This window comes from Bactrocera tryoni, chromosome 1, assembly GCF_016617805.1.
Source record: "Bactrocera tryoni isolate S06 chromosome 1, CSIRO_BtryS06_freeze2, whole genome shotgun sequence".
NCBI classification, from domain to species: Eukaryota; Metazoa; Arthropoda; class Insecta; order Diptera; family Tephritidae; genus Bactrocera; species Bactrocera tryoni.
In genome coordinates, this window is record NC_052499.1 from 78395792 (window position 1) to 78423625 (window position 27834).

The 27834-nt window shown below is 34.7% G+C and overlaps 1 protein-coding gene across 9 annotated transcripts in view; it reads right to left on the minus strand.

Annotated features, from left to right (window-relative positions):
* LOC120768081 (elongation of very long chain fatty acids protein AAEL008004) overlaps window positions 1–27834 on the minus strand; it is a 142396-nt gene that overhangs the window by 38935 nt on the left and 75627 nt on the right. For 7 of the 9 annotated variants that reach the window (XM_040094670.1, XM_040094613.1, XM_040094648.1 and 4 more), the window contains 3 exons: window positions 15048–15475; window positions 6415–6497; window positions 453–560 (listed from right to left, as the gene is read on the minus strand). In XM_040094670.1, coding sequence (XP_039950604.1) covers window positions 453–560; window positions 6415–6497; window positions 15048–15105 — 249 coding nt within the window. In that variant the 5' untranslated portion in view covers window positions 15106–15475. Of the gene's footprint in view, window positions 1–452; window positions 561–6414; window positions 6498–15047; window positions 15476–27834 lie in introns of those variants that run through there. The other 2 variants (XM_040094679.1, XM_040094662.1) reach the window with 1 other exon arrangement.

Genomic DNA, 27834 nt, shown 5'->3' on the forward strand with positions numbered 1-27834 from the left:
TTAGTATGGATGAATGAGCATGTGTGTGTGTGTGTGTGTAAGTAATGTGTGGATAGTATGCGCTTGTCACGTGTACATATATACATAGAAGTTATATATATAGAGAAGTATATATTTGCTTTTTGAATTCATTTCGTTGCACAGATGTAGGCGCAAGTGTGCATGCTTCGATGTACATATGTATGTATGCTTAACGGCAAAATCCTTCGCATGTCCTTGAAATGCATCGCAAACTCACTGCCACAGTTGCCGGTGTGACAGTTCGACACAATGTAAGCTTAGAGTTCATCTCGCCGTCACAACGTTAGTTCGAGTTTGTGCGATGCAATAAATGATTGATGGGTGGTTGTATGATTTATTTCATTTTTTTATTTATTTTTTTCTTTTTCTAGTTGTTTTTTTGTCGGTTGATCCGCCAATGACCACCAGATGAGCCCATTTATGATACATACCTCGTAAAACAGCCATGCACTAAATATCACTTGTGCTGCATTATAGATTATCAGTGTGTTTTGTAACTGGAATGGTTTACGATTCTCCATTAATCGTGGGCCAAGCACCTGCAAAGAGATAAGCGGTCATAAATGGTTTAATGTTGGGGGATTTTTGTTTGCCTTGGGCATAAATATGTCTATGTTGCTGTCATGTGACATGTCACTTACAATAAAGTTGGTAATAAATATAAATTTTAATCAATATGTGATAATAAATTAAGCAATATACATATACCTATACTCCACACTATGTAGATGGATATTGTGTTTATATGCTAAGCTTGCCCTCTACAAGCAAACTACTGTTATTTCCATAGTACTCGTATAACTGTGACTTTGATTTACCAAACGGCTGTAGACGAGCGAATCGAACAAACAACTGGCATAACCTACAGAAACTTACATAATGAATACGAAGCAATAAAGAGGTTACAACAACTGGTATCTACCTACTCTTTTGAATTTGCATAATCGATGGACTAAGTCATATTATATTGGGTAGTCGAAAAAGTCTTTTCGTATTTTGTCAATAGATGTCGTTGCAGTCGTATATCTCCAGTGCTACCAATCACAATGTGTTATACCTGAAAAGCTCGCTATATTTTGAAATGTTTGTATAAAAATATAAAAAAGAGAATAATGCCACGAAAGCCAACGATGAAATTTATGAAGGTTACGGAGGCGATGTTGTATCAGTTTATTTAGATGTGAAAGATGCACCTCGCTCTGGTCGACCTATCGTTGAAAAAGTCCGTGAAATTATGGAAAAGATTGATCAGGATCGTCACTAAACACAGACATGACATCGCTAAGGAACTTAAAATTCATCATCAAAAGGTTTTGAACCAATTAAAAATTAAATGCGATCCTTTGCTGAAACGAAATGAAATCGAACTATTTCTAAAGTGAATGGTAACAGCAGACGAAAAGTGAATCAAATAAGACAATAATGTGTGAAAAAGATCATGGTCCAAGCAAGGTGAAGCTCAACAAATGTTCGCAAAGCCAGGATTGACGCCTCGAAAGGTTATGCTGAGTTTTTGGTAGTGTTGAAAAGGAATCATCCACTATGAGCTGGTCGAACGATTTATTCTACATTTTGCTGTAAACAACTGATGATATTGAAGCAAGCAATCGAAAAAATGGCCAGAACTGATCAACAGAAAGGGATTCGTCTTACATTAGCACAACGCTAGCCCACACACATCTTTGCTGACTCGGCAAAAACTTGGAGATCTTGGCTGGCATTATAGTTTTGATGCATCCACCATATAGCCCTAACCTTGCATCATCGGACTATTATTAGTTTCGATCAATGCAGAACTCCCTTAATGGAGTAAAGGGAGCAAAAAAATGCAAAGTTGTCGCTGTACGGCGCAGTCTGTTCGCTTAGAAGGTTGTGTGAAGGAGGTAAACATGTAAATTGTATTTTTTGACTTGAATTAATGAAGCAATCAGTGTCTTCATTCATAAAAATATGCGCCTTATAGCGACAACTTAGCATTTTTTTGCTGTTCATGGGATCAGAGTCCCATATTTTTGAACACTGATTCTTATGTAAAATTGAACAAGGAATCGAATGAAAAAGTAAATTTTGAAAAAAAAAAATTGGGGGAAAAGCACAAAAAACGAAATTTTTGGAAAAAAAATGTTTTTTTTTTGGATTTTTTAAATTTTTTTGGATTTTGAAAATATTTTTATCAGAAAGCTGAGAATTTTTTGCATAAAATTGGATAACTGCAAAATTTTTTTCACTCAATTTTGAGGTCGTTAAAAAATAAAAGAAATTGTCATTTTTTTTGTTTGATCTCAATTTGAATTGCGCGCCAAAAAACAATGGACCAACTTTGACCACTAGAAAGTTTACAGATATTCTTATTTTGGTCTATATTATGATATTCTAAAGTTTCGTCAAAATCGGAGAACCACGGGTACAAAACCATGTCGCCAATTGATGGAATGGCCCATATATTGTTCACTCTACAAAAGTGCCCTGTGCAACAAAGTCGTAACTGACACCGGCGAGGTAGTACGGGGCTCTAAACCTGATTTTTCCATGAAAATAAAACAGAATTCTTGAGTCCAGTATTTGAGTTCAAAACTAGTTAAAGAGTTTTTTTATGTTTTCTCGCCTGCTGTTAAGGAGTAGAGTCGATCGATAATGATCCTGTTTTCACAAAAAGCACCAAAAACAAATATTTCAGCTTCCAAAGGCTTTCTCAAAGTCCATGTGGAGGAATTCAAAATTGATAGCGTTTTAATATTTGATTTTTTACTCTCTGAATTCTCTAATTATACTTAAGAGTAGAAAATAATTTTTTCAAGTTTCAATCGGTCTTCAGTGTGAAGGATTTTCAATGGTTTTTATCAGCTGATCATTTCATCACTAATAACTGAATGAAAAGGTTATAACCACTAGAGATTTGCAAAAACTTTGAACATGATCCGTCAAATAATATTGCTTCGGATATATAAGCGTATTTGTACTATTTTTTAATCAATGTAATGGGGAGCTCATTAAAGTTTAAACGCGTTTTTCTCAAAAGCAGTAAGATTTTTGATAATACTTTCGACTTTTCAGCCACTCTAAAATATAAATTCTTGCACAAAAGCAACTTTTTGGTTGCCGCCTTTGTGTCAGAAGTCAAAATTTTGGTTAGTTCTGCGATCATCGCCTATAGTAAATTTAGTACTTTCTGGATATAGTATAACATTGTAATAAACATTATATTGAGATTATTACAAAAATATTTTTTTTTTGATTTTAGCTTTGAGAGAAGACGAGATCCGCTACAGTAGCAAATGGATTCAAGATTTTTCAAAATGAATCGGCGTTTAGTAAAGTACATTGAAATCTAACGGGTGATCCAAGTAGAGGTACTTTTCAATAGAGTCGTGTCAGGCCTTGGAGAAAAACATCACTTTGGGAACCTCGAAATGGATCTTCTTCTTCTTCTTAATTGGCGTAGACACCGCTTACGCATGTGCATTATTTTTGTAATACATATGTATAATAAAAAAAATAAAAAGAGAGAAAATTAATTTTTTGTTTTTATTTTTACTTGCAGGTGGATACGTATACGGATATAACCTCTAAAATAATGCGTGCTACGTTTTTATTAAGTACAATCAAGGCTGTAAAAAATAGCAGCAGACACAAGGTGATCTTATGATCTTAGCTCTATTTTTATCAACTTTGGACCTGACACCTTTGCTCATTACGAAATCACTTGTAGTAGGAAACAAATACATAACCCAATTATGTGTTATTATTCTGCAAATTGAAATTAAAATGGAAGTGGACTTTGCATATATTCAAGTTGCTTTCAACTGATAATATATGTATATACATATTATGCAATCTAGTCGATAAAAATTTTCCCAGATAAACACACAATTTTTAATTAATTATCGAGAGTAATATTTTTGTTTGACACTCATTGACAGCGCGTGTGGGATTCCTATAATAATTGAATGTATGAGCAGGTAGTATTTATATAATAGGGTAATGCTCGAAAATTCTACGAAAAGATGCGGCAACAAAACGAAGATTTCAAGACCGGAGCATACTCCTGTAGAATCCCTAGAGGTAATCTTGTGACTGAAGCAGAGAATACGAAAATTATGGAGGGAACATTTCTCCTGCTGCTCCACTGCTGAATGGCAGTGAAAGTATAACATCAGGAGATGGTGAAATCGATTCCCCAGCCGATGACAATGGAGCAGACGTTCCATTGCCCGACCATGAAGAAGTTCAAATAGCAATTACTCGTCTGAAGAGCGACAAAGCGGCAGGGGCCGGTGGATTGCCGACCGAGCTATTCAAATACGGTGCTGAAGAACTGATAAAGAGCATGCATCAGCTTCTTTGTAGAATATGGTCGGACGAAAGCATGCTCGATGATTAGGAGGCCCATGTAAATTAGGATGCGTGTTCATAAATTATAAAAAAAATTGTAATTAATGAGATTAACTTGATTACATAACATATTTAATTGCATATTATTTCGTTTACATCTAATGAAAAATCAATTTATTAAATGGTTTCCTCTACAGTTATACAATACCTATTAGCATGCGACTGTTTCCTAACTATATCCAATTGTTATTGTAGATCTGTGTTTTGTCATTATCTAACTATTCTAATTGTCGCTCAATGTTTTCGAGCAAATATGTTATATAACATGCATACATATGCACATATGTGTATAAATATGTAACTAAGCACATATAGAGTCGCGTACTATGAACTACAAATATAATTGCAATGCGGCTGTGACTGCCGTTAATGGTTATTTTCACAGTGTATGGATGTATATTTGTACGTAATATGGCATATGTAGCAGGGCAAACAATATGTAGACGAGACAGTGGTCAGACAGTTATTGGTTACACAGCAGGTGTGTCGGAAGGCCGCTAAATTCACAGACAGTTGATTTTTTTTACATATGCTTAAATTATACATACATATCGCATATATATGTGCGTGTATGTAAGTATGTATATATGCTTGCATGTTTGTTGTATGTTATAAGTTGTTGTTGCAGCTATTAGCGCTTTATTCCGGCAATTAGTTGAACTTAAGCGATAAGCATCTTGCTTATAAGCCAATTACATATTGTACATTTGTATACATGTAGCAGCAAAAACAACAACTTATTGGTTTATTGTTACGTAATTTTATTATATTTATACAGTTGTATAAATATGTGCGTTTGTATAGCGGAAAGATGCACATACATAAATGATCGGTTTGAGGGGCTGAGTCCATTTAGCCATGTTCCTCTGCCTGTCTGTGTATGCGCCAAACTATCACACAGTTTTGCAGATATTGATCTGAGATTTTGTACACAAGCTTTCTTCCTCAAGCAGCTGCTCATTTGATGGAATCGCTAATATCGGGCCACTACAGCATATAGCTGTCATACGAACTGACCGTTCAAAATCAAGCTTTTGTATGAAAAACTTTTTTATTTGAAAAGGTAGCGTTACGAAATTTGGCACAGATTGTTATCTCAGACAACACTATAATCGCTGAAGAAATTCTTCAGATCGTACAACTATAGAATATAGCTTCCATACAAACTGACCTATTTAACTAAAGACCTCATATAGAAAACTTTTTTATTTGGCAAAGTATCGTCACAAAATTCAGCATAGATTATTTCTCAAGACATCGCTACAATATACCAAGAAATTATGTAGATCGGACTACTATAGCATATAGCTGTCATACAAAACGACTGGAAAAAACCAAAACGAAGTTCTTTTTACACCCTTTTATGCTATAAGAAATACGCCTGTGAGGGCTATAATAGCTTCGGCAGCTGAATTTAATGTTTCCTTGATTTTTTTTAATATTTGCGACCGTTAGGAGTTTTTGGCTGCGCGCCGAAATGTAGGCAAATTTTATTAATCATTAAAAATAAATTTCGCCTTAAAAGCCGCTGGCTTGAAACCGGTTTAAGGTCTGTACTCTTTAAACAAAGTTGTTCGAAATAATCTCTCAGAACATTTCCCGCATAAGCATTTCTTAGAAAAAAATCGACCCGCTTTAATACAGGTATATACTTTAAGTGCTTTAAGTTTGTTAAATATACTATACAAAATTGCCACTCTATTCCGTTCTAAATCACTTGTAAATAATGCGCTTTTGCAAAAGTTAAAAACACTTCACGGAAGACAACAACAATAATAGGAGCTAATAAAGCTACCGCAATGATATGCAACTTCCTGGCATTCTAACGCCTAACACACATGTTGCTTATGTGCATGACTAGGCATACGAGTGCATTTGTAGACATAAAGTACATGTTAAATAATGAAAATAAAATTTATTAGCGTTTAATTGTAAATATTAAAAATCAAATAATGAATAGTATGTGATTAGTGTTATAGAAGCATAAATCGTGGCACTCACCTTAACTAAGTAAACATATGTGAGGCAAACTGCTAATGTGGGGAATGGTGATGACATCATCGGCCAATCCTTCGTCCTTGAATCTGAAATGACACAAACAAGTTCAAAGCAACTTTAATGCCGATGTCGAGTTGAGGAGGAAATGCGATGTTGTTGTTTAGTTTCGAAACGCCATATCGTGCGAGTACTTTCATACCAGATCAAACAAAAGCGAATATAATTTGAGTGTAATGCTGTTGACATTGATTTCAATTCAATCAATTGCACTAGGAAAAAGGTGAAGCCTAGTGGCATTAGGTAGGTTGATCTGCACAATCACACAAAAAAATATATAAATATATATAAACATTTTAGTTAAGCATTAGTTACATTTCTAAACAGGTTGTGAAATATTTAGCTTATAACCTAATAAAAAGCCGAAACTGATATGAAGCGATATTTAAATTCGGAATGCAGCTAACATTTTAGAAGACCATATATTGGAAGTATCTTAATACACACAAACATAACCTTTGTAGCATTTTCATTTCAAAGTTGGTGCGAGAGTCTTCAAGTATTTCCCTTGTAATCTGCATGAAATGAGTTCGGGAAAATTTCGGATAGTCACATGAATTTCTGCAAACTCAGTCTCTGCTTATTTGAAGACACTCAAAAATATATTTATGTATATCCAGAATTAAGCTAGCCATGATGTTTGTAATACGAAGAAGTATATATATAAACGATCCTTGTGTGGTGAACTGAGTCAATTTAGCTTTGTCCGTCTATCAGTATATACCCGAACTAGTCTTTCAGTTCTTAACATATCGATCTAAAATCTTGCACATGTCCTTTTCTCCCCAAGAAGTCGCTCATTTGTCGAAACCGCCGATTTCGGACCACTATACTATATAGCTGCCTTAGGAAGAAGTTTGAACTTTTCAAGGTTTCAATTATATTTTTAAGGGTTTTTGAATTTCGGACAAAACTTTGAAGTTTATAAGCTTTCAATTCATACTTGAAGACAATCGGAATAGTTCTCTTAAATGCCTAAATAATTTTTTTTTCTGTTTTCCAAAGCCTCTAATATGATATTTTCCTCTGTTTTGATTGAAAAATATAATTTTTTTCTTCAGGATTTCTACTTAAAACTATTTTCTTCATAAATGTTCGTAGGCTAATACATAGATGGCTCTATCGGTAATAATTCCACATTATTTTTAATAGATTAATCTTCAGGAGATGCATGATTTTTCAGCAAACGAACTATTAGTCTATAACATTTGAGTGAAGCAATTTATGTTATTTCATGAAAAATGAACGAAAAGGAATTCCATGTGTAAATAAAGCATTGATTTTTGGTGAAAAAAATGTTTTTGATAGCAAGGTTTGGCTTGGAGTACATTATTCGGACTCTGCACCAGGAAAATCAACCTCTGAAAAATGGTTTAGTCAGTTAAAAAGAGGCGAAATGAGGACTGAGAACGATGAACGCCTTAAAAAGCGGCTGTTACCGAGGATAACATCAAAAAATTCCCAAAATAATTTTGGATGCTCGTAAAATGAAGTTGTTCGAGATAGCTGAGACTCTAAGGATATTAAGAAAAATATTTGTTGGATACAGATATTGTGAATGAATATTTAGGTATGCGAAAATGTGAGTACAGCGCGAGCTCACAATCTATCAACAACAAAAACCAATTGATAATGCTGAAGAGTGTTTGAAGCTGTTCAATCGTAATAAAAACAAATTTTTCCATCGATATGTGATAATGTATGAAACACGGCTCGTTCGTTTCACACCGGTTCGTCCATTCGACAATCAACCGAGTGAACTTTTAGGCTGGTTTGGCGCTAAGGGCAAATTGTCTTAAAGAAATTATATTGAAAAATTTTATGACCGCTATAATCGAAAGTAACTTGAATAACTTAATTGAATAATGTAATCAAACTTAATTTAAAAAATATAATAAAATAAAATTTATTAAAAAAAAAATAAAAAAATTCAATTTAATAAAAAAATTTGACTTAAAATTTTTATTCTTGACAAAATGGGCGGCCTCCTATAAAAGGTAGTTTTTGCGACGAAATTTACACTTCAGCATTTTTTTTTCCAAAATTGTCCGATTCATTATAATTTTATAATAAGTAGAGAGGCTTGAGGGATAAAACTAGCTATCAAAATTGATAAGTAAACTTGCGCTTGGCTAATTTCATGCTTACATGAGCAGGGTAGAGAATACGTTACTTTTTTCTGGTAAGAAGACAATATTCTGAGAAAAGAACAGACGAGCCTGAGGGGAAAACCTGCAGCCAGAGCATAGGACAGAATAAATGCAGCATTTTGTGAGAAGATAAAACATCACAAGTTAAGTTTTTTTTTAAAACCACGCTCTTATCACGAAACTATTTGCCACATTAACTTCATATTTTCGGAGTACATTTTCAAATACGATATACATACATACTCCTATGTGCAAAAAAATCGCTTTTTGCGTTCACAGGGTTATATCCCCTGTTTAGAAAGGTTTACTAGTGATTTCAAACAAATAAATGAAAGAAAAGAAAAGAAAGCTGAGAGCTACCATAGGCATATTAAAAAGAAATAAAATAAAAATACTACTTAACAGCTGGCTTAAAGCAATTCCAAAAATATATACATATATATAATTGTCAAATTAAAATTTAATTTTTAACTTTATGACTATGAAAGTGTGCTTTAAGTTTAAATGACAGCATAAAGTGCAAAGATGAACTAAAATATTTTATATGCAGCTTTAAGCTCACTTCAAGCTCATAAACATTTTATTTTTACGAATGTAAATTCGTAACAATTTTCGTCAATGATAAGTAAGTCGTTGACACTTGGCACCAAATCTGTGTTTGCATATTCATTTTGCAGCCTTCGAACTATGTTTTTTTCTTTTTTTTGGGGTGTTAATTGGACTAACCTTGAATGGCGTAAGCGTCGGATTTTTCTCTTGTTGGCCAATAGTTTACAAAATTTTCTCTTTTCTCCATCTACAAATTCGTTAATTTGCTTTGTTTTTGGTGCCATTTGTGTTTGTCATAGCACTTAAAAAAAGTTAGCACATAAGTAGTAATTAATAATAGCCCATGGTTCGGTCAATGTTGGCCATAGGTGGCACGGGCACATCATGAATACGCATTAGCAAACATATGTAACACAAGCGCGGCTGTTACGAGCATGCAAAACATATGGTGAATGTAAACATGTGCTTCACTGAAGATCAGCTCACAAGCGGATATAGACGAGTATGTACATATGTATGTATGTACGTATGTTTGGCAATATTACCGATAAACGACTCTATGATCTCGTTTGACTAATGCTAAAAATATTTGTATGCGTTTTTGGAAGAGAGAGGGAGCGACTGCTGTGGAAGGGAAATTATCCCGCTAGGTGGCGCTGAAGTAAAAAATTTCGATTAAATATATTCCAAGTTGTGAAAAGAACTTTGATTTTATATTTACAAAATCTAAACATGAAGCTTACGTTAGCTTAATCTGGTAAGCCAATAAGCCACGCATAGACCAGTTTTGGCTCTTTGCGAAACCAGATGGAATTCAGTTGCTAAGGACAAGAGAAGTAGTCATCCTTTAGGAGGATTTTAGGCATTAGACAAGGGCGCTTAACCGGATAGAAGTTTCAAAGAAAGCGCAGCGTTAATATTTGACAGTTGGAGAAAAGAATTTACTGTCATAACATTGAAGAAAGTCTTCGTTGTGACTCTCAGTAGTTTAGGTTTGGAAAGAAATCAAGCAGTAACTGTTACTTTAGAGTCTAAAGTTTAGACTAAGCAGGCAACTAAAATTTAAAGTCCTTCCTCGACAATGTATTGTTCTCTCATTATACTCGAAGGTTGAATGAGAACAAAAAAGCGCTGAGCATGGTCTTGGAATATTTGAAAGAAGTATTTTGGGTCAGAGTATATAAAATTTCTTCGATTATCAGCCAGATCTTTCATTTTTGATAAGATACTAATTGGTGGTAGAAAAGGAAACCAGATAGTCTCACTGCGTAAGATATATTCAGATAGGATAATGACTTCACTTCACTTCGTGTCGAGATGATCAAAAGAAGAGATCAAAAGATCGTCTCTGCGTTGAAAACATCAGGTGGCGAACGACTTCGTTTCACTACGTGTTTAATCGGAACAGAAGAGAGGAAAACTAACATAAAAAAGACAAGTTTTTTCTTCAAACGAACTTTTATTGTTAAACAATTCTGGACTCAGTCGCTGATAAAAGATCAAAGTTGGCGTTTGTATAATGATTTCTAATTAAAATTTCGGGAGTTAAGAGAGAAAATTTTAGCCTATTTTTTATTTCGAGTTTAGTTCAGGAATTCCAAATATTTTATACGTTGACGTTGATTTTCTGCGGGAAAGTAGTTACTATATTCTACTACTACATTAAACACCAGTTCTCTTCTGCTAAACCTAAAGCCTAAAGGCTGACAACTCTTCATGGACCTAGCAACTGAACTCGATCTGATTTCGCATAGAACTAAAACTGATCTAAGCGTGGCTTATTGGCCTACCAGATTATCCTAATCTAACCTAAACCTCTTCTACCTAACCTAAGCTAATGAACCTTCACATTTTTTTTTTTTGTTGATATTTGATTGACTGGTGCTCAGAATATGCAAAATTAAGTTTTATAATTTCATTACGGCAAAGTCCGAGAATTATGGACTAAAAGAAATCAATAAACAGCCACAACAGAGCAATACAGCCGACACAAAAACAACCAGCGCACCGCACAATTATGAATACATGCCGTGCTGTCGCCACTTGACGATGCTGTCATTTGTCAAAAATCCAAAACGATTCAAAACGATCAGAATCGGCGGGTGCTTTGAATGCGAAATGTGGTGTAAAGCAAGAAAGATGTTGAAATATTATATATAAAAAAAACTTAAACTTACATAATCGTAAATTTGGTAAGCGCACATACACACATACACATTTGTAAAAATGTAGGCAAATAACGCGCTTTGAATATTTGCTTGCAAAACTGATAAGACGACACACGATTGTTGAGTTTTACAAACAGTTTACAGTTCTTTTCATGCCTTTGCTACATACTAATGCTTGTGGGTGCCAGGGCGTATGCGTAACCAACATACACACACACATGCTTATTTATGCACTTTAGCGATTTTGCACAAAGCTGGGTGTGGTTTTTGTTATATTTGTCGCCATGCCTCTTCAATATGGATTTGCTGCCACGATAACCGCTTGATTAATGGGCTTACAGTCAAACACACGTAACACATAGTGTTATTTTGCCGCGCGCCGATCGCGTATTCGCATGTTGACAAATTTTGAGACTGACAACGCGGCGCAATCAAATATATATTATATGGCATTGTGCTGGCTATGAGTATAATCAACGCACCGAATATTTGAAGCTTACTTCCATGTACAAATACACACAATGGTGCGGCAAACAAGTGTTGCTTCATAAGCTACCGGCGATTTGACATACAAACATACTAATGTCTGTCCATATACATATGTGTGTTGTCACGTAGTGATTTACCTTTTAGCATTAAATATTTATATATTTTTTTAGATTTTTGGCATTTTACTAATTTTGGTTGCTCTTTTGTAATGAAGCGCTCGATATAATGAAGCTATGACAAAGAATGGCATATTGAAGAAATGAGCATATCAGCAATACATAATTACTTCAGTTAAACACTTATTTTAGAATAAAAAACACATCTACTCCCATTACAAAATTAAAAAAGGTATTAGACGACTTTGAATGAAAAGCTATATCCTAGCTGACGAGTTCGTTTCACTTCGTGTTGAATCGGAACCAACTTGTGTAGTGAAGAAAGAATTGAAATCGTTTGAAAAGTTATTGTTGTTTTCATTCATCACTGGAATTCAGCCTGACAATGTTGCCACAGAGTTACAGCTACATACTATAGTGGACCAAAATCGGCAGTTCCTAAAAGTGGCTTCTTTGGGTAGAAAAGAACGTGTAAAAAAATTCAGATCCGTATCACAGAAACTAAGCCTGCAGAGGTACATACATGAATAAAACGACTGAGCTCAACGCCGACCATTTATACAGGATTTTCTAATAAGTGAGATGTTATTTTTTCCACAAAAAAAAACAAAAGCTACTACTTTTGAAAGAAATCAAGTCGTATGTCATAAATAGCACGTTCATTATTGACTTATAAAACTTGAAAAAAGTCTGGTTTATTGCTAAAAACCAATGATTTCAAATAACCCTATAAGAAATAGTCTAATAGCGTTAAATCACAACTTCTTAGAGGGCATTCAATGTCCCAATTTCTTGGAATAATCGAATATCCAAACTTTTCTTGCAATAATTTTGTTGTTGCACTTGCTGTGTGACACGTAGCCAGGTCTTCTTGGAACCAGATTTTGTCAAGACCATCTTTTTCCAATTGTGCCCAGAAAAAGTTGATTGTCATTGATCTACACCGTTCTCCTTTGACAGTAACGGTGTCACCAGCTTCCATCAGACCAAAAACCACACCAAACCGTCAATTTAGGTGAATGCAATGGTTGTTCATGGATAATTTGTGAATTTGTTTCGGACCAGAATCGACAGATTTTTAGTTGCCGCAACACTTAGATGAAAGTGAGCCCCAGCGGTGAAGATGATTTTCTTAATAAAATCGCTATGGTTTTCAAGTTACTCCATAGCAAAATCTGAACGGTCGTGCAATGGCTTCAGTTCATGAGTGAGCACAATTTTATATGGATGCAAGCTCAAATCCTTTCTGAAAATCCGTCAAGTTATGGTATGAGACAGTCCAAATACTTCAGAGCGTCTTGGAATCGACAAATTGCAGAGTTCAGCAACAATTGGCTGAACGGCAGCAATATTTTCAACAATTCGAGCGGTTCTTTGGCTTATTGGCACTTGAACATTATTTAAAGAAATTGCACGCTCGAAATTTTCAACAATTCGACGAATAGCGAGCACAGTTTGGACGATTATTACGACCATAAAAGTGCACGAAAATATGCAATTGGGGAACGTTTGTTTTTTTGATAAAAAAATTGAATCTATAATCGTTGGTCTTGCGCAAATCTTTCCCTGATGGAATTGCATATATACTAAATATAATAAGAGAAATCACAGATCATATTATATTACAAATTCTCGAAACGACATTTGGAAATCATATCATCTCCACCGAAAACCCCGGTATATATACCATATATGTATAATAGGAAGTGTCTAAAACTTTACATCGATAACTCAGAAACTGTGCGACTCCTTCGCGTACATTCGTATACAGACAGATAGTGAATTAGTGAGTAACGAATGCCGTTTTATGACAGTCGTATCTTCGTTACCCCAAGCAACACGATTTTTATCTACAGAAATTATACAATTCGCTGACATTCTCCAAAATTATTTTGAAAACACAAATTTAATAGAGTCAAATTAAATCACTTTGTTATTCTTTTCGGAAAAAGGAAGCGGAGCAACCAAGGCTTAACGGATTACATGGGTTTCACGGTTTGGAAAAAAATTATATTGTCTTATTTAATTCTATAACAATTCTAGAATATTGTGAATATTGTTAGATTCGAGTAATAGTTTTAGATGTTCAGTTTAAAACAAGTATTTTTTTTTAAGAGGCACTTAAGGGGGTATCCTGGTTTAGAAGCCCGAATTTTAGGTATTTTTTTGACGCGATAAAAAAAAATCAAAAATTATTTTGACTATCCATTTTTTTACATGCTTTTTATTTATATTCTAAGAATACAAAACATAAATAATATAAGAAAAAAAATTAAATTTAAAAAAACTGCAGGTCGGCGAAGTAGAGACTAATGAAACAATGCCTTGTACTGGTGTGCAGGATATAAATCCTATCCGTGACCTAAAATTAAAATTTATGCAAAATCCGTGAAGAGTAAAAGTGTAGTTATCGCACTACGAAACGTTTTTGAAAAAAAAAATAAAAAATTTGCAAAATGGTGGTGGTTTGAAAAAAAAGTTTCGTATTTTCCCAGTTTTTTTGTGGTTCGGAATGTTTTAAAAATAAAAAAAAAGTCTTTCGAAAGCTCTTCGTAATACGATACTATAATGTATAAGAAAGCTCTGTGTAAAATTTCTTGTGAATCGGTTGAGTAGAACTTGAGATATTATGCACATCGTTTCTAGAAAAGCGAAACGGTTTTGTCGGCGCGTCACAAAAAGAGCTGCAACAGGAAAATAATTTTAATTCTCTTAGGTACACTTTCTTGAAGGGTTATACTATAAAAATATGCAAAAAAAATTTTTTTTTTCGATTTCTAAACCAGAATACCCCCTTAAAGAAAAACCCGTTATTACACTATTCAAGTTTTCATAATGGCAGCTTTCATTCATTCTTAGTAATATATTAACACAATATTTTAAAAATTCTGGAAATTTCATTAAATCAATTTTTCCATGACAATTTTTTATACGAAATCCCTTCATAAAAGCAAAAAGTAATCACTGACCACAGGGAATTCTTTCTACGCTAATCTACTCTCCACCTTTTGCATTACATATAGTTAATCAATTAGGCGCTGCCGAGTTCTTTACAAACACACTCACACACGCGCGGAAAGACTAACGGTAGTTCATGAGGTACTTACCGCCATATGAGTCCATATATCTCTGCATACTGTCAATGTATTTCATAATTAAGGCCATTGTGCTAACGGTGCTAGTATTTGTCTATGCCGTGCCGGTTTGTACGTCGAAAGCTGCTGGTTGTTGTTGCTGCTGTAGCGCCTGTTGCAGTTGTTGTTGTTAATTATTGTAAGCGACACAACAAGTCAGATTCTCTCACTGATTCTTGCCACGGCAGTTGCAGCTGGGCTGGGCTTTCGAGCTTGCTTGTTGCACGTTGACTTTCGCCGTTCGATTTTTATACGCTACCTTAGCTTTCACAGTTTTTTCTTTGTTCCTGTTGTTATTGTTTTACATATATAATAATGCTATAGCTTGTTGTAAGTATGCTTGTTTGTGTTGCTCTTGTTGTCGTGGGTTGTTGCCGGTTACGTTGATTGTTTGGTGTTATCTGCAAATTGGTAAATTGTCAATAATTATTTAATTGAGTGTAAAACCAGACAAATTAACTACTGTTATATATATTTATATGCTAATATTTGTATTTTTATTCTGATACAGGAAATATTAATAAATATACACATACATAAGCGTACTAGATAGTAGACCCGCAATGGCCACCTGGCAAGCCGTGCTTTTCCACCAGCGATGCAAACAAAACAAATATCTCACGCGATAAAAAAATATTCCAGGGTTCGGTGTTGGAGTGAAAAAGGGCAGTTCGTTGATAATTATAACTTTGCGGAGTTATCAAAGCTATTTGGTGTTTTTTTACATTAGAATGCGATAAAGAAAAACAAATAACATGTGTATATTGATAGGCAAGTTGTCTTTTCTGCTGAGTTATGTTATATGTGTGTTTAATATATTGTGATAAAAAAGTGCCCGGAAAATCATTCGAACGGACTTGCGAGAGATTTCGAGCTCTCTTGCCAACTCTCAAACACTTGTCTGACGATTTTCAAGCATTATATCCTTAATTATACCCTGAACAGGGTATATTAAGTTTGTCACTAAGTTTGTAACACCCAGAAGGAAGCGTCGGAGACCCTATAAAGTATATATATAAATGATCAGTATGTTGAGCTGAGTCGATTTAGCCATGCCCGTCTGTCTGTCTGTCCGTCTGTCCGTCCGTCTGTCTGTATATATACGAACTAGTCCCTCAGTTTTTAAGATATCCTTTTGAAATTTTGCAAACGTCATTTTCTCTTCAAGAAACTGCTCATTTGTCGGAACGGTCGATATCGGACCACTATAACATATAGCTGCCATATAAACTGAACGATCGGAAAAAAGTTCTTGTATGGAAAACTTTCACATTTGACAACGTATCTTTACGAAATTTGGTATGAGTTATTGTTTGTAAAAATAATGTAATATCTGAAGAAATTGTTCAGATCGGCTTACTATAGCATATAGCTACCATCCAAACTGAACGATCGGAATCAAATGCTGGTATGAAAAACGTTTGCATTTGACAAGATATCTTTACGAAATTTGGTATAAATTATTTTCTAAGGCACCAATGTAATCTGTGAAGGGTATATTAGCTTCGGTGCAGCCGAAGTTAACGTTTTTTCTTGTTTTTTAATATTTTCAACAATTGAAGAGGTCGAAGGCCGTCCAGAACCAGGCATGTCTTAAACGACCTCTCGGCCTTCTTTGAAAGCATCGTACCACTCGTAAGCTTGTGTTTTTGAGTCATCATATGGCTTTTCCAACATTCGCAACGATTCCGCACACGAAATTTGGTTAGAAGTAGAAAATTTGACACAAATGCTTTGTTCGATATTTCTATCCATTGTAAAAATCGCCGCACTCCATTGAGGTGTACATACTTAAGCAGCCGCTGTAAACAAACGGATTGACAGATTGTGCTCATATTTGGCACAGCAATTAAGGATAGTCCTACCAACTTGAAAAAATATATTTTTTTTCAATAATATTCAATTAAATTACAATTTGCGAGTATTTTTTTGTCACATTGTATACATCACAAAGAATGTTGGAAGGCACAAGTGGACTTTAATCGACGGCTCATTTATCGAAAGTTATCTAATCTCCGCTAAGGTTCGTAAAATAGCGGCAGTAGCAATTCGAGGGGGAACATATGCCAATTCATAAACAATTATCAGCTGACAATGACTCAGTACAACTTGAAAATTAATTTGTTAATATGTTTACTCTAAACAAGACGTATTAAGTTTACCGCAAGCTTTGTAGCGCACATAAGGTAGTTAGGTTAGTAGGAATGCCGCTCTTATATCTTCATATCACGTTTCATTGTTGTGTTCAAACCATTGGATTCTTCAATTAAACTGCTTATCTCCGCTTATGGTTTTTGTAGATAGACAATCAAGGTTTTTTATCTGATGGGTTCCAAGAGTTTGATGTCTGAACTGGGCACTCATAGAGAAAGTATAGAATCGTTTCCTGGCTCCTTTCGAGTTTGTAGCTACGACAAGTGTTTATATAAAGCATACCCTTTTTCAAATTATCAACGCCCCGTTATGGTAGCTGTAAGTCTGTATATACTTTTCCAGTACGTATGTAATAAGTTCTTAGTTTTTGTCTTGCCGTAATTTAGCCATATCTGTTTACCCCGCATTTGGTTGTAGATTTCCATATATTTTTAATTATTTGTTCAAATTGTGTATTGAGCTCTATCTTAATCGTTTCTAGTGGTTATGCTATTGTCTCTGCCACGGTTTCTTTTAAAAAGGCTTCAAACATAGACAATTCGTCTGCTTTTTCGTTGCCAAATTTTTACTGCGATCCGGAACGCGAATTGTGGACAAGTTGAGTTGACCTGCCAGTGAGCTTAAAGCCTTACTATATTTGTTTACAAAGCAGTAAATGGTCTTTGGTGACGACTGTCTGTGTAAATGGTCTCTTTCTGCATCCATCTCTACAGGCTTTCTATGCCTTGTACTTTCGTTTGGAAAAAGCTAGTTGAGTTTGGTAGACGAAAGTATAGCCTCCTCGGAGGATATCCCTATCCCAAGACCGCAGCCCATTTTACACCATTTAGAATATATTGAGATAGTATTCTCCTCCCATAAACTAAACTGCATCTCCAGTCATGTCTAGAGGGTATTCTTTCTTAGAGGTCACTACAGAAATCTAATATTGGGAGGATATAGTCTAGTTTATTTAGATTATTAGGAAATGGTGGTGAGCTTCTAAATAACGGGTGATCCAAGTAGAGCTGGTTTTCTCATTAGCCTTTTTATGACAGATCACGCTTGAGTCGTGTCAAGCTGTCATGTTAAATATATTTGCTTTGTATTATTTGGCATTTCTTCACAGAAAGACTAACGCCTGAACAACGCATACAAATCGTTCAACCTTATTACGATGATTCACGTTTTAGGCGCTTCGCTCAACTTATGGTCAATATAATCGGTCTACTGTGCGTACCATTCGCAACACCATCCCCCATCTTGAGACCAAGCATTCATTATTGGATAATATTCGACCGTATAAAACACGTCCAGCACGCAGTGAAGAAAATATAGCCGTCGTAGCTGAGAGTGTACACGAAAACCGTGGAGAGTCCATTCGTATGGAAGGACTAGGCGCATTTTAGGTCGAGATCTGAAATTAAATATAGGTTGTGCAAGAACTGAAGCCACTCCACCTTCCCAAGCGACAACGCGTCGCTCTATGGGCTCTTGAAAAGCTCTAAGAAGATCTGACGTTTTCGAGCCAAATTTTGTTCAGCCATGAGACCCATTTCTGGCTCAATGGGTATGTGAAAAAAACAAAATTAGAGGATTGGCGCCAAAGCGTAATCAAAAGAGATTTAGATGCTGCCATTTCGTCCAGAAAAAACAACGGTTTGGTGTGGTTTGCGGTTCGGTGGAATCATCGGCCCTTATGTCTTCAAAAAAGAAGTCGAGCTATTCAAGACTGAGCATAGATCGTAAATTTAAATAAGTTATGTGAGTGTACAAAACATAACAAATTTTACTCATTTTGGTAGTAAAAATAATTAAGACGACAAAATTTTGAAAACTAATAAAAAAATTGGCAAATTAAAATTTATTTCAATATCTAATTTGCTTGTTTTATTTTTAATAAATTGCCGGGCATCATTTGTCATTTGTGAATTTTTTAATCGTGCATATTTTTTGCTCATCAAATTTTAATTGAGCCCCTACTTTCAGCAAGCACACCTAACCTAAATGATTCCTCAATAGCGTTAACGGTGTGTTGCTGCCTTTTGTTCAACGACCACCTGCGTTGCTGAATAATAATAATTATTTTTTACGGCCAATTTCACGCCATAAATCTAATTGATAATCGAAGCGATAATCTGACATAAACGTTTCAGACTTAATTGAATTAAAGGCGAAACAGATTTTTATGAGCAAAATTAAACTTAAAGTGCATATTTTGCATTTAGATTTGTTTTGAGTAAAATTGGTATTTTTGAGAATAAAAAGAGAATAAAAAATTTGGAAAATAAAAAAACATATGTATATTAAGTATATGTATGCATGCAACAGCTGCTGATTGGAGTGAATGAAAATTCTAATTCCAAGTATTATTGTAGTCAGACTATGATAACGACGCGACATCTGCCAGCCCATAGAGTTAAGAAATCATAGTAAAACTCCATTGAATCGATTTTAAAATTGCCGGGTGCTGAGTGTCGCAATAAGCAGATAAGCCCAATTTTATTAGGCCCTGCTACATACATAGGCATCTCTAAGCAACTGTATTTAGCTCCGTTTAACTAAACAAACACATCTGTTAGACGTGTAGTTGGTATTTCCACTTGGAGGAACACTATTTTATTATCTTACTATTTATTTTATTTTGTTAAAAGCGTACCTTAGACTCTTAGTGTATGCAGGTATTGATAAGCCTCGACTTCTGGTAACCCAAACATTTTTTATAGTTCTGTGTTTATTTAGTTAAAGTTTCCACCGTGTTTAAAGTTATTGTGATTTTTAGTGATTTTTTATTCATGTGACAATTGTGTGTGGTAAGAATATAGGACTGTAGAGATGTCTAAAATGCAAACAATACAATTTCTGACGGTGGTATACACATGACATACATTACATACTATATATTAAATATGTTTAATGTAACAAAGGTTTGGTAAATATGACGTTGTATTTCGAAAGTAAGTGAGTGAGTAAATCTCTCAAGCTTCATACATTGGACCCTGAGGTAATAGATAAGGAAGATATATTACGGAAGTGTACTATACATACATAGAGAAAATTGAAAGAAAGTTGAGATTATAGTATAAATAAAAGTAACGGGTGATCCGAGCAGAGTTATTTTTTTCAAAAGTATTTTTTTGACAGATCACGCTTGAGTCGTTTCAAGCTTTTCTGTTATATTGGTTTAGTATTGTTTGGTATTTTATCAGGGAAAGACTTTCGTCTGAACAACGTTTACAAATCGTACAACTTTATTACAAAAATTTACGTTCTGTAAAGAATATGTTTCGCGCACTTCCTTCAACTTATGGTCAACATAATCGGCCTACTGAGCGTACTATTCGCAACAGCATCATTCATCTTGAGACCCAGCATTCATTGGTGGATAATATTCGATCGAATAGAACACGTCCAGCACGCAGTGAAGAAAATATAGCCGTCATAGCTGAGAGTGTACACGAAGACCGGCGATTTGGCGGCGATCGCAGCAACTCGGACTGAGGTATGGAACGACTTGAGATCTTAAATTGAAAGCATACAGCTTGTGCAAGAACTGAAGTCACTCGACCTTCCCAAATGGCATCGCTTTTTTCCATGGGCTTTTGAAAAGTTCCAAGAATATCCGTTGTTTTCGAGCCAAATTTTGTTCAGCGATGAGGCTCATTACTGGCACAATGGGTATGTAAGCATGGGAAATTGCCACTTTGGGACGAAGAGCAACCTGAAGAGATTCAAGAACTGTCATTTCAACCAGAAAAAAAACAACGGCTTAGTGTGGTTTATGGGCCGGTGGAATCATCGACCTAAAAAGAATGATGCCGTTGAGAACTTAACCGTCAATGGCGACCATTTCGCGCCATGATAACCGACTATTTGATGCCTCAAATTGAAACTCGTGATCTCGGTGACATTTGGTTTGAACAAGACGGTGCCACTTTTCACACATCGCATCAATCAATGAATTTACTGAGAGAACACTGTGAGCAGATAAATTAACGTTTTGGCCCTGTTGATTGGCCGCTAAGATCAAGTGATATCACAACGTCATACTTTCTCCTGTGGGGATATGTAAAGCCTAAGCGGTTAATCCCGCTTCGATTCGGGTCTTGGAGCAAAACATCAGGCGTGACATTCGCCAGTTACCAGCCGAAAAGCTTCAACAAGTCATCGAAAATTGATTACAATGAATAGACCACGGCCAACATTTGAAAGAAATAATCATCAAAAAATAAATGCCAAAAAATGTTCTTGTTTTCTAGAGCCGCGATTTTCTCAGCAATCAAAATTTGACGAGTCCTTCCCTCATTACCGGTATTCATTTATAATAATAATAATATTGAAATATTTTTGCTTTTGGACTTCAGATAGTTTTAAGAATCAAAATTTTGCCAAAGACCTTATTTGCGGAGGTTCCCCTGAAGTTCGGCTGCGGAAAGAAAGGAATGCAAATTTTTTAAAAATGTATCGCCGATTATTTAAGAACATATATGAAATTCGGATATTTATCTATAAAAAAATTAATGTTCCAAAAAATCAGAAATAAAGCGTTTTCTCTGACTTAGAAGCGGATATAACATCTTAAGAAATATATTCAATTATAAAGAGAACATGAGGAAAAACTTGCGCCGAAAAAAATTTATTAAACTTTTACCTTAAAGGCTATTACTTTCACTTTTTAAATGAGTTTCAAAGGCACTAACTTATTTATTAATTTCGAAGCCAAAAACAATCAAATTCTAAACCCATAAATTTCAGCTGATGAGTTCTAGTTACTGTTTATTTACTTATAGAATACTCATCGTCATATGAAAAGTACTTTAATACTTTCGAATATATGATAAATAACGCCTAAGCGCACAGATGTATACATACCAAAGAGGAGTATGGAGCTATGGAGCTCACATTTGGTTGCACGAAAAGGCAAAAATCTCAAACAAGGACAAAAGCGCAAAAGAAACTCATCATCAAACTGTCTGGTACCTTCTAATCTCAAAACTTGACACATCAGCACAGTTCAACGCAGACAAAAGCTAAAAGATAATAAATAAGCCTATGCGCTATAATCAAATCAGGCACAGCAAGCAACATATCCATTATCATCATCATTATGTTACGGCCATTGTGCGAATGTTGGGATGCGTCGCACTTTTGGCGGAAGAAATGTGTGTTTGCGCCACACGTGTCAATTGTAGTTGACTTGCCATCAATCTGTTGCACGGCGAATAAGGTCAAGGGCGGAAAGGTTTTCGTCATTTGCAAGCACCAGCAAGCAACAGATTAGCAAAAGCAATGAAACGGAATTGTTGCTTAGTAATGACTACAAGCAAATGTGTGTGTGTGTGTGCGTAATTTTCTCTTACATTCACAAGAATTTCAGTTTAGCTTGTTTTCTTGCTTTCGCTTTCTTCACTTTTCAACACCTTTGTGTGTGTCGACGGTCGTTGCAACGTCATGCTTTTACTATGCAAAACGGCACACTTCAACACTTGTATATATGTATATGCATATGTAGGAGTGTGTGTAGATTTACGCGCATGCAATGATGGTTCACTGCACTGACACTTGGTTACAGCATAATTTTTGCACTCGTTGCAACCTTCAATGCTTTACGCAAATAAGTGCAACAGTTGCCACATTAAGCTCTGCTAAGTTGCATGCCGTTGTATGTAGAGCAATGCCTATAATAAACAATGTGGGGAAAATACCAGGGACGGTGGGGGCTTTAAGTAAGCTGGCTGCAGTGCCGTTTTGTTTGGTTAAATTGGTCAAAGTCACAAATGTGCTGAGTCGGACAAATTTTCTGTTGGCTGCTCGTCGGCTTGTGGATATTGATGCATGTGCAAATGTATGAATGTATATATGTATATATGTACATATAAATAGTTGTGTATACAAGAAGTGGCATTTTGATGCTTAACAGAACTTTTTTGCGTATTTTTAAAATACTTAATTTGGATATATACATATATACATACATGTATGGCTATGGTATATGCTTACTTATATAGATCTGCATACTAACTTTCGTTCTGCTATTTTAGCCTTAAATAAATACCGTTAGCGCTTGTAAATCTACATTTCTCTCTATATAGAGTACACCTTTAACTTTAAACTTAATGCCAAGCTTTAAAGGTATTTCGCCATTAGTTGCTTTATTAAGCTATTTTTCTCCCATATTTTATTCTCATATGTGTCTCAAAAGACCTGAAAAGTTCTATATTTCGGCTTCCATACTAACATAAAATTTTATAAACTGATCATATCCAGAATATATATGAACTTATGTATGTGTGTAAATTTATTTTCAAATTTTCGAGAGAATGTTTTCGAAGCTTTCTTGTTTGAGGCTAGTTTCGGCGAGCATTTTGTTCAAAATTTTGGCTTGCTACTCGATATGTAGTAGGCTTTATTTATCGCTGGCCACTAACAGTTGGAACAGAAACCAATTTCAGTGAAAATTTACGCAAAATAGTTGATTTTTATATGAAAAATGGCATGCTAGAAAATTTACTAATTAGGAGTAAATTAGTCGCGAGGTCTGCTTTGAGGATAATTTCGTCTTCTACTACTAATTAATTCGTTGGGTAAATCATCCGAGTCTGTTGTTTCTTTTTCATCATGTGATCTTTAGGGTTATTGGGATGTTCATTGTTCTTTCATTCTTTGACTGCAAAAGTATTGATCAAAATAATAAAATTTACTACTGAGTCTTATGCCTGAATGGCTGAATTTAACCCAAAGAGGGTCATAATTTTAATAGCACTAGGGGCTTGGCTTCTCCATGTTAACCAAAAGTTACAAAGTTATGGTAGCAAGCGTTGCCTTGGCCAAGATTGTTCTCTGAAACTTGCGACAAAGTTGATAAAAATGAATATTGAGTTCAGTTGATATTTTCTTCAGTCTTGAGCCAAGAAAATACCTTTTCTACAATCTTACAAAAAAAAATATTTTTTTTTGTATAATTTTGTATGGTTGTGTGTTATTAATCGCAGTCCTAAATACTCGTATGTGTTTAACAATTCATTTAATGCAGCTTTGTCTTTGTTCAAACAACAGCAACCAATTACATTTTAATGCATTATAATTGCATTATAAATCAATTGCTTTTGGTTTGATAAGAAAATTTCCACAATCGTGGCTAATGGTGACATAGAAATGCCGAAGGAATGTGTAAAAATGCTGATAAAACCATAAGTTATGAACCACAAAAATTAATAATAATAAAATTTGTATTTTTTATTGACAATTTTTAAGAGATAGTAAGAAATCAAAATGCAATATGGAATGTAAAAGCAGAGTACAGAACATAAAATGTTTTCGGAAGTATGTTTTATGGATTTTTTTTAAATAAAATGTTATACTGTTTTTGTTGAAAAAATGTTGAGCATAAGAAAATTGGTTTTGTTTTTGTACCTTTAACAGTGTATATTAAGTCTGCCACGAAGTTTGTAACACCAAGAAGGAAACGTTAGAGACCCCTTTAAGTATATATGTACATATAAGTATAAATGATCAGAGTGTATTAGTTCCGAACTAGTTTTTGAGCTGTTTTCTTTTATTGCAGCTATTAGCGAATATCAGACTCAAAAGTTTTTCTACTTGAAATTTTCAAATAAATTTTGTGGTTATGTGAAAAATGTCTTGAAACAAAAGTAATATATCTTTTCATTGCCTATAACATTGCCATATAACAGGATTCCTTATTTTACCGGAAATCGAGATAAGCCATTCCTATCAGACAAATAAAAAGCTCAAAAACTTGTTTATTTAAAATCTTCACATAAATTTTGAGATTATGTGAAAAAAGTTTATACACAAAAATCATAAATCCATTCATTACCTACAACATTGCCATACAACGTTTTTCTATGGAACTCGTAGGTTTTGCCGGAAATTCGAGATATATAATGCTTAACCTTTAAAAATTCAACCGACCCATCCTTTACCTTTTCATGACCTCAAATCGCTCGTAAATTATGTCTCCTTTACTGTTTGCTATTTCATCGTTCGTTTGGGTTTCAATACAATAGTTTCTTTTTTTTCAAAAATTATCCAATTTTTTTTTTTGATCTAAAATTTACAGTTATTCTACTCAACCACAAGCGCATACCTTTAATAAGTAGTGTTTATTGTTTTAAGTCTTTCAGCTTAAGTCTGAAAAAATAAAAGTAAGACTAACAATCTTATTTAGCACATCAGACAATGTACTGAGTGAAAGAAAAATATTATCCAACGAGCTAAGTTCATTTCCCAATATTATGCAAATAATATGTATGTATATAAACAAAGCGGTATATAAACAAATATTATTTTTGGCGAAAGCTCATATGTACATATTTAAATATTTTTAAATACTATATGTAAGCATACGTAATATTTAAGAATTAAGTACCTATAACTGTGCCAGAAATAGAAGCAATAATCATCATTTACACAATTTTCAAGCAATACACACATACAGGCAAACATACGTATATATGTACATCTTCCTTCGTCTATGCACACACTTCTATGTCATAACCATCATAACCAAAAACATAGCATTAACGCATGATTTATAAATAAACAAAAAATTTTGAGCAAAAGTACAAAAAAAAAAACTACAAAAATAGTAGGAATATGCTTGTTTGTGTGTACGTAGCACATTTGACGTAATTTACACAGCAAAAGAGCAGACGGCTAAATAAATCAGCTAATGCAAGACTTAATCAACATACATACATGCGTACATATGCATATGTATGTCTGTGCAGTGGCATTTGCGTATGTATCTGCATGTAGTATATGGCATTGTGTGTTGAGCGCGCAAATGCGGCAGCAATCGTTGCGGCCAGTCTACATATGATAGCTGGCGATGGCGGTGTTGCCCCACCAATGCCAACTGTTGCCAGCGCTCAACGCCAACACAAAGTATTCAGCATTTAACACTTCTGCCAAAAGACGAGCGCATCGTTGCTTGCTCATGTAGTTATGTATATACGCATATACTTGTTCTATAATCGCGTAAGCGGTGTCTACGCCAATTAAGAAGATATATACTTGTTCGTTTGTAGGAATTTATGCAGTTAGGTGTTTATGTGGCCAATGAAGAGTGAAAATTGCACAGTAAGCAATATGGTGGGTTATTAATATGTTGGAAATCGTATATTAATATGCCAATATTTTTTTCATTTTGAACTTTTTTCACTATTCGCTTCAAATCTGTTTTTTTTTAGTTCATGTGCCTATTATTTTGTAGAAGCAGCTGTTTAGTGGGGTCGATTTTTGCATTTTATGAGAAAATTTACCATAGTGATGAATATATTTTTTGTACTATCAGAAAGCAGTGATTATCACAAAACTAAGGTCACTGAGTTTCGAAAAAATATGAAAAAGTAATAGGAGCATTTTTTGTTGAAACAAGATTTTTTTTGATTTAAAGTTGAAATCTGGTTGTTTTCTAAATAAAATATTTTAGTGTATTTGGGCTATAAGAAGGCAAGTTTATATTAAATTTTCAGAAAAAAATTGTTTTTGTACGAGATGAAAATAAGACAATCCAAAAACTTCAATATTTGAATTTTTAACACAATTTTTGAGGTTATGTGAAAAAAAGTCAATCTACATATACTATAGAACTTTTCTTTAACTACAACATTGTCATACAACATTTTTCTATAAGAGCCATAGTTTTGCTAAAAATCGAGATAAACCTCTTTGAACCCTAAAAAAGTAGTTTTTTATTTTAAAATGTATGAAAATAGATTTTTTTATTTTTAACTTTTATACATTTTATACATAGTTATTTGCTTTACTTGAATTATTTGTTCATAATAGAATAAAAATTGCTTGAATATTGCACAATAAATTAAAAAAAAATAAAAATCATCATCCCATGGCTTGCTGGGTTACACTTTGTGTTCGAGTGTGTGCGGGCTTTAAAGGGGCACCGAGAAGTGTAGCTAAATTGAAATTAATAATTTAGAATGTTTTACATTTCCACACCAGCCCCCAACCATTTTGTGAAAAAGAACAACAAAAAATCAAAACTTGACAAACATACAAACAGACAAAATGACATTTATTTAAATTTTCATGTGCTCATATATTATTTACGTGCTTAGGCATGTGTTATCCGCACATAATGAAGCCAGAAGTACAAACATAACGGTGCGCGTCACTTAGCCATTTCGGCAGTCAGGCAGCTTAATTTAAACACACACATACAAGCGCACCACTTTGATACACGATAATCGCGAGATAACCACAAAAGTGGCGCGGGCTTAGGTGACGAAGTGCGGCGCCGTTGGAGAGGGTGGACAGCAGCACTGACTGACTGACTGTCAGCAACGCGACACATTGTTATGTGGGTGTGCGGCACAGAAGATATTATCGTGGCGAGTAAATAATGTAAATCCCCGCGCACACTTAGTGACGGAAATATCATACTGATTATTAGACTATGCAGCTAACGGGCTGACGACACGACGACGGCCGCACTGACAGCCAACGGCTCCAGCTGATAGTGTGTAAACATTGTTTGCATGCGAAAAAGTGGGAGTTGCCAGCACACACGAATACATACATATTTACAGCTCCGTGTGAGAATGTGCTGAGGCCGCTGTTAGCCCCACCACATTGCTGACTT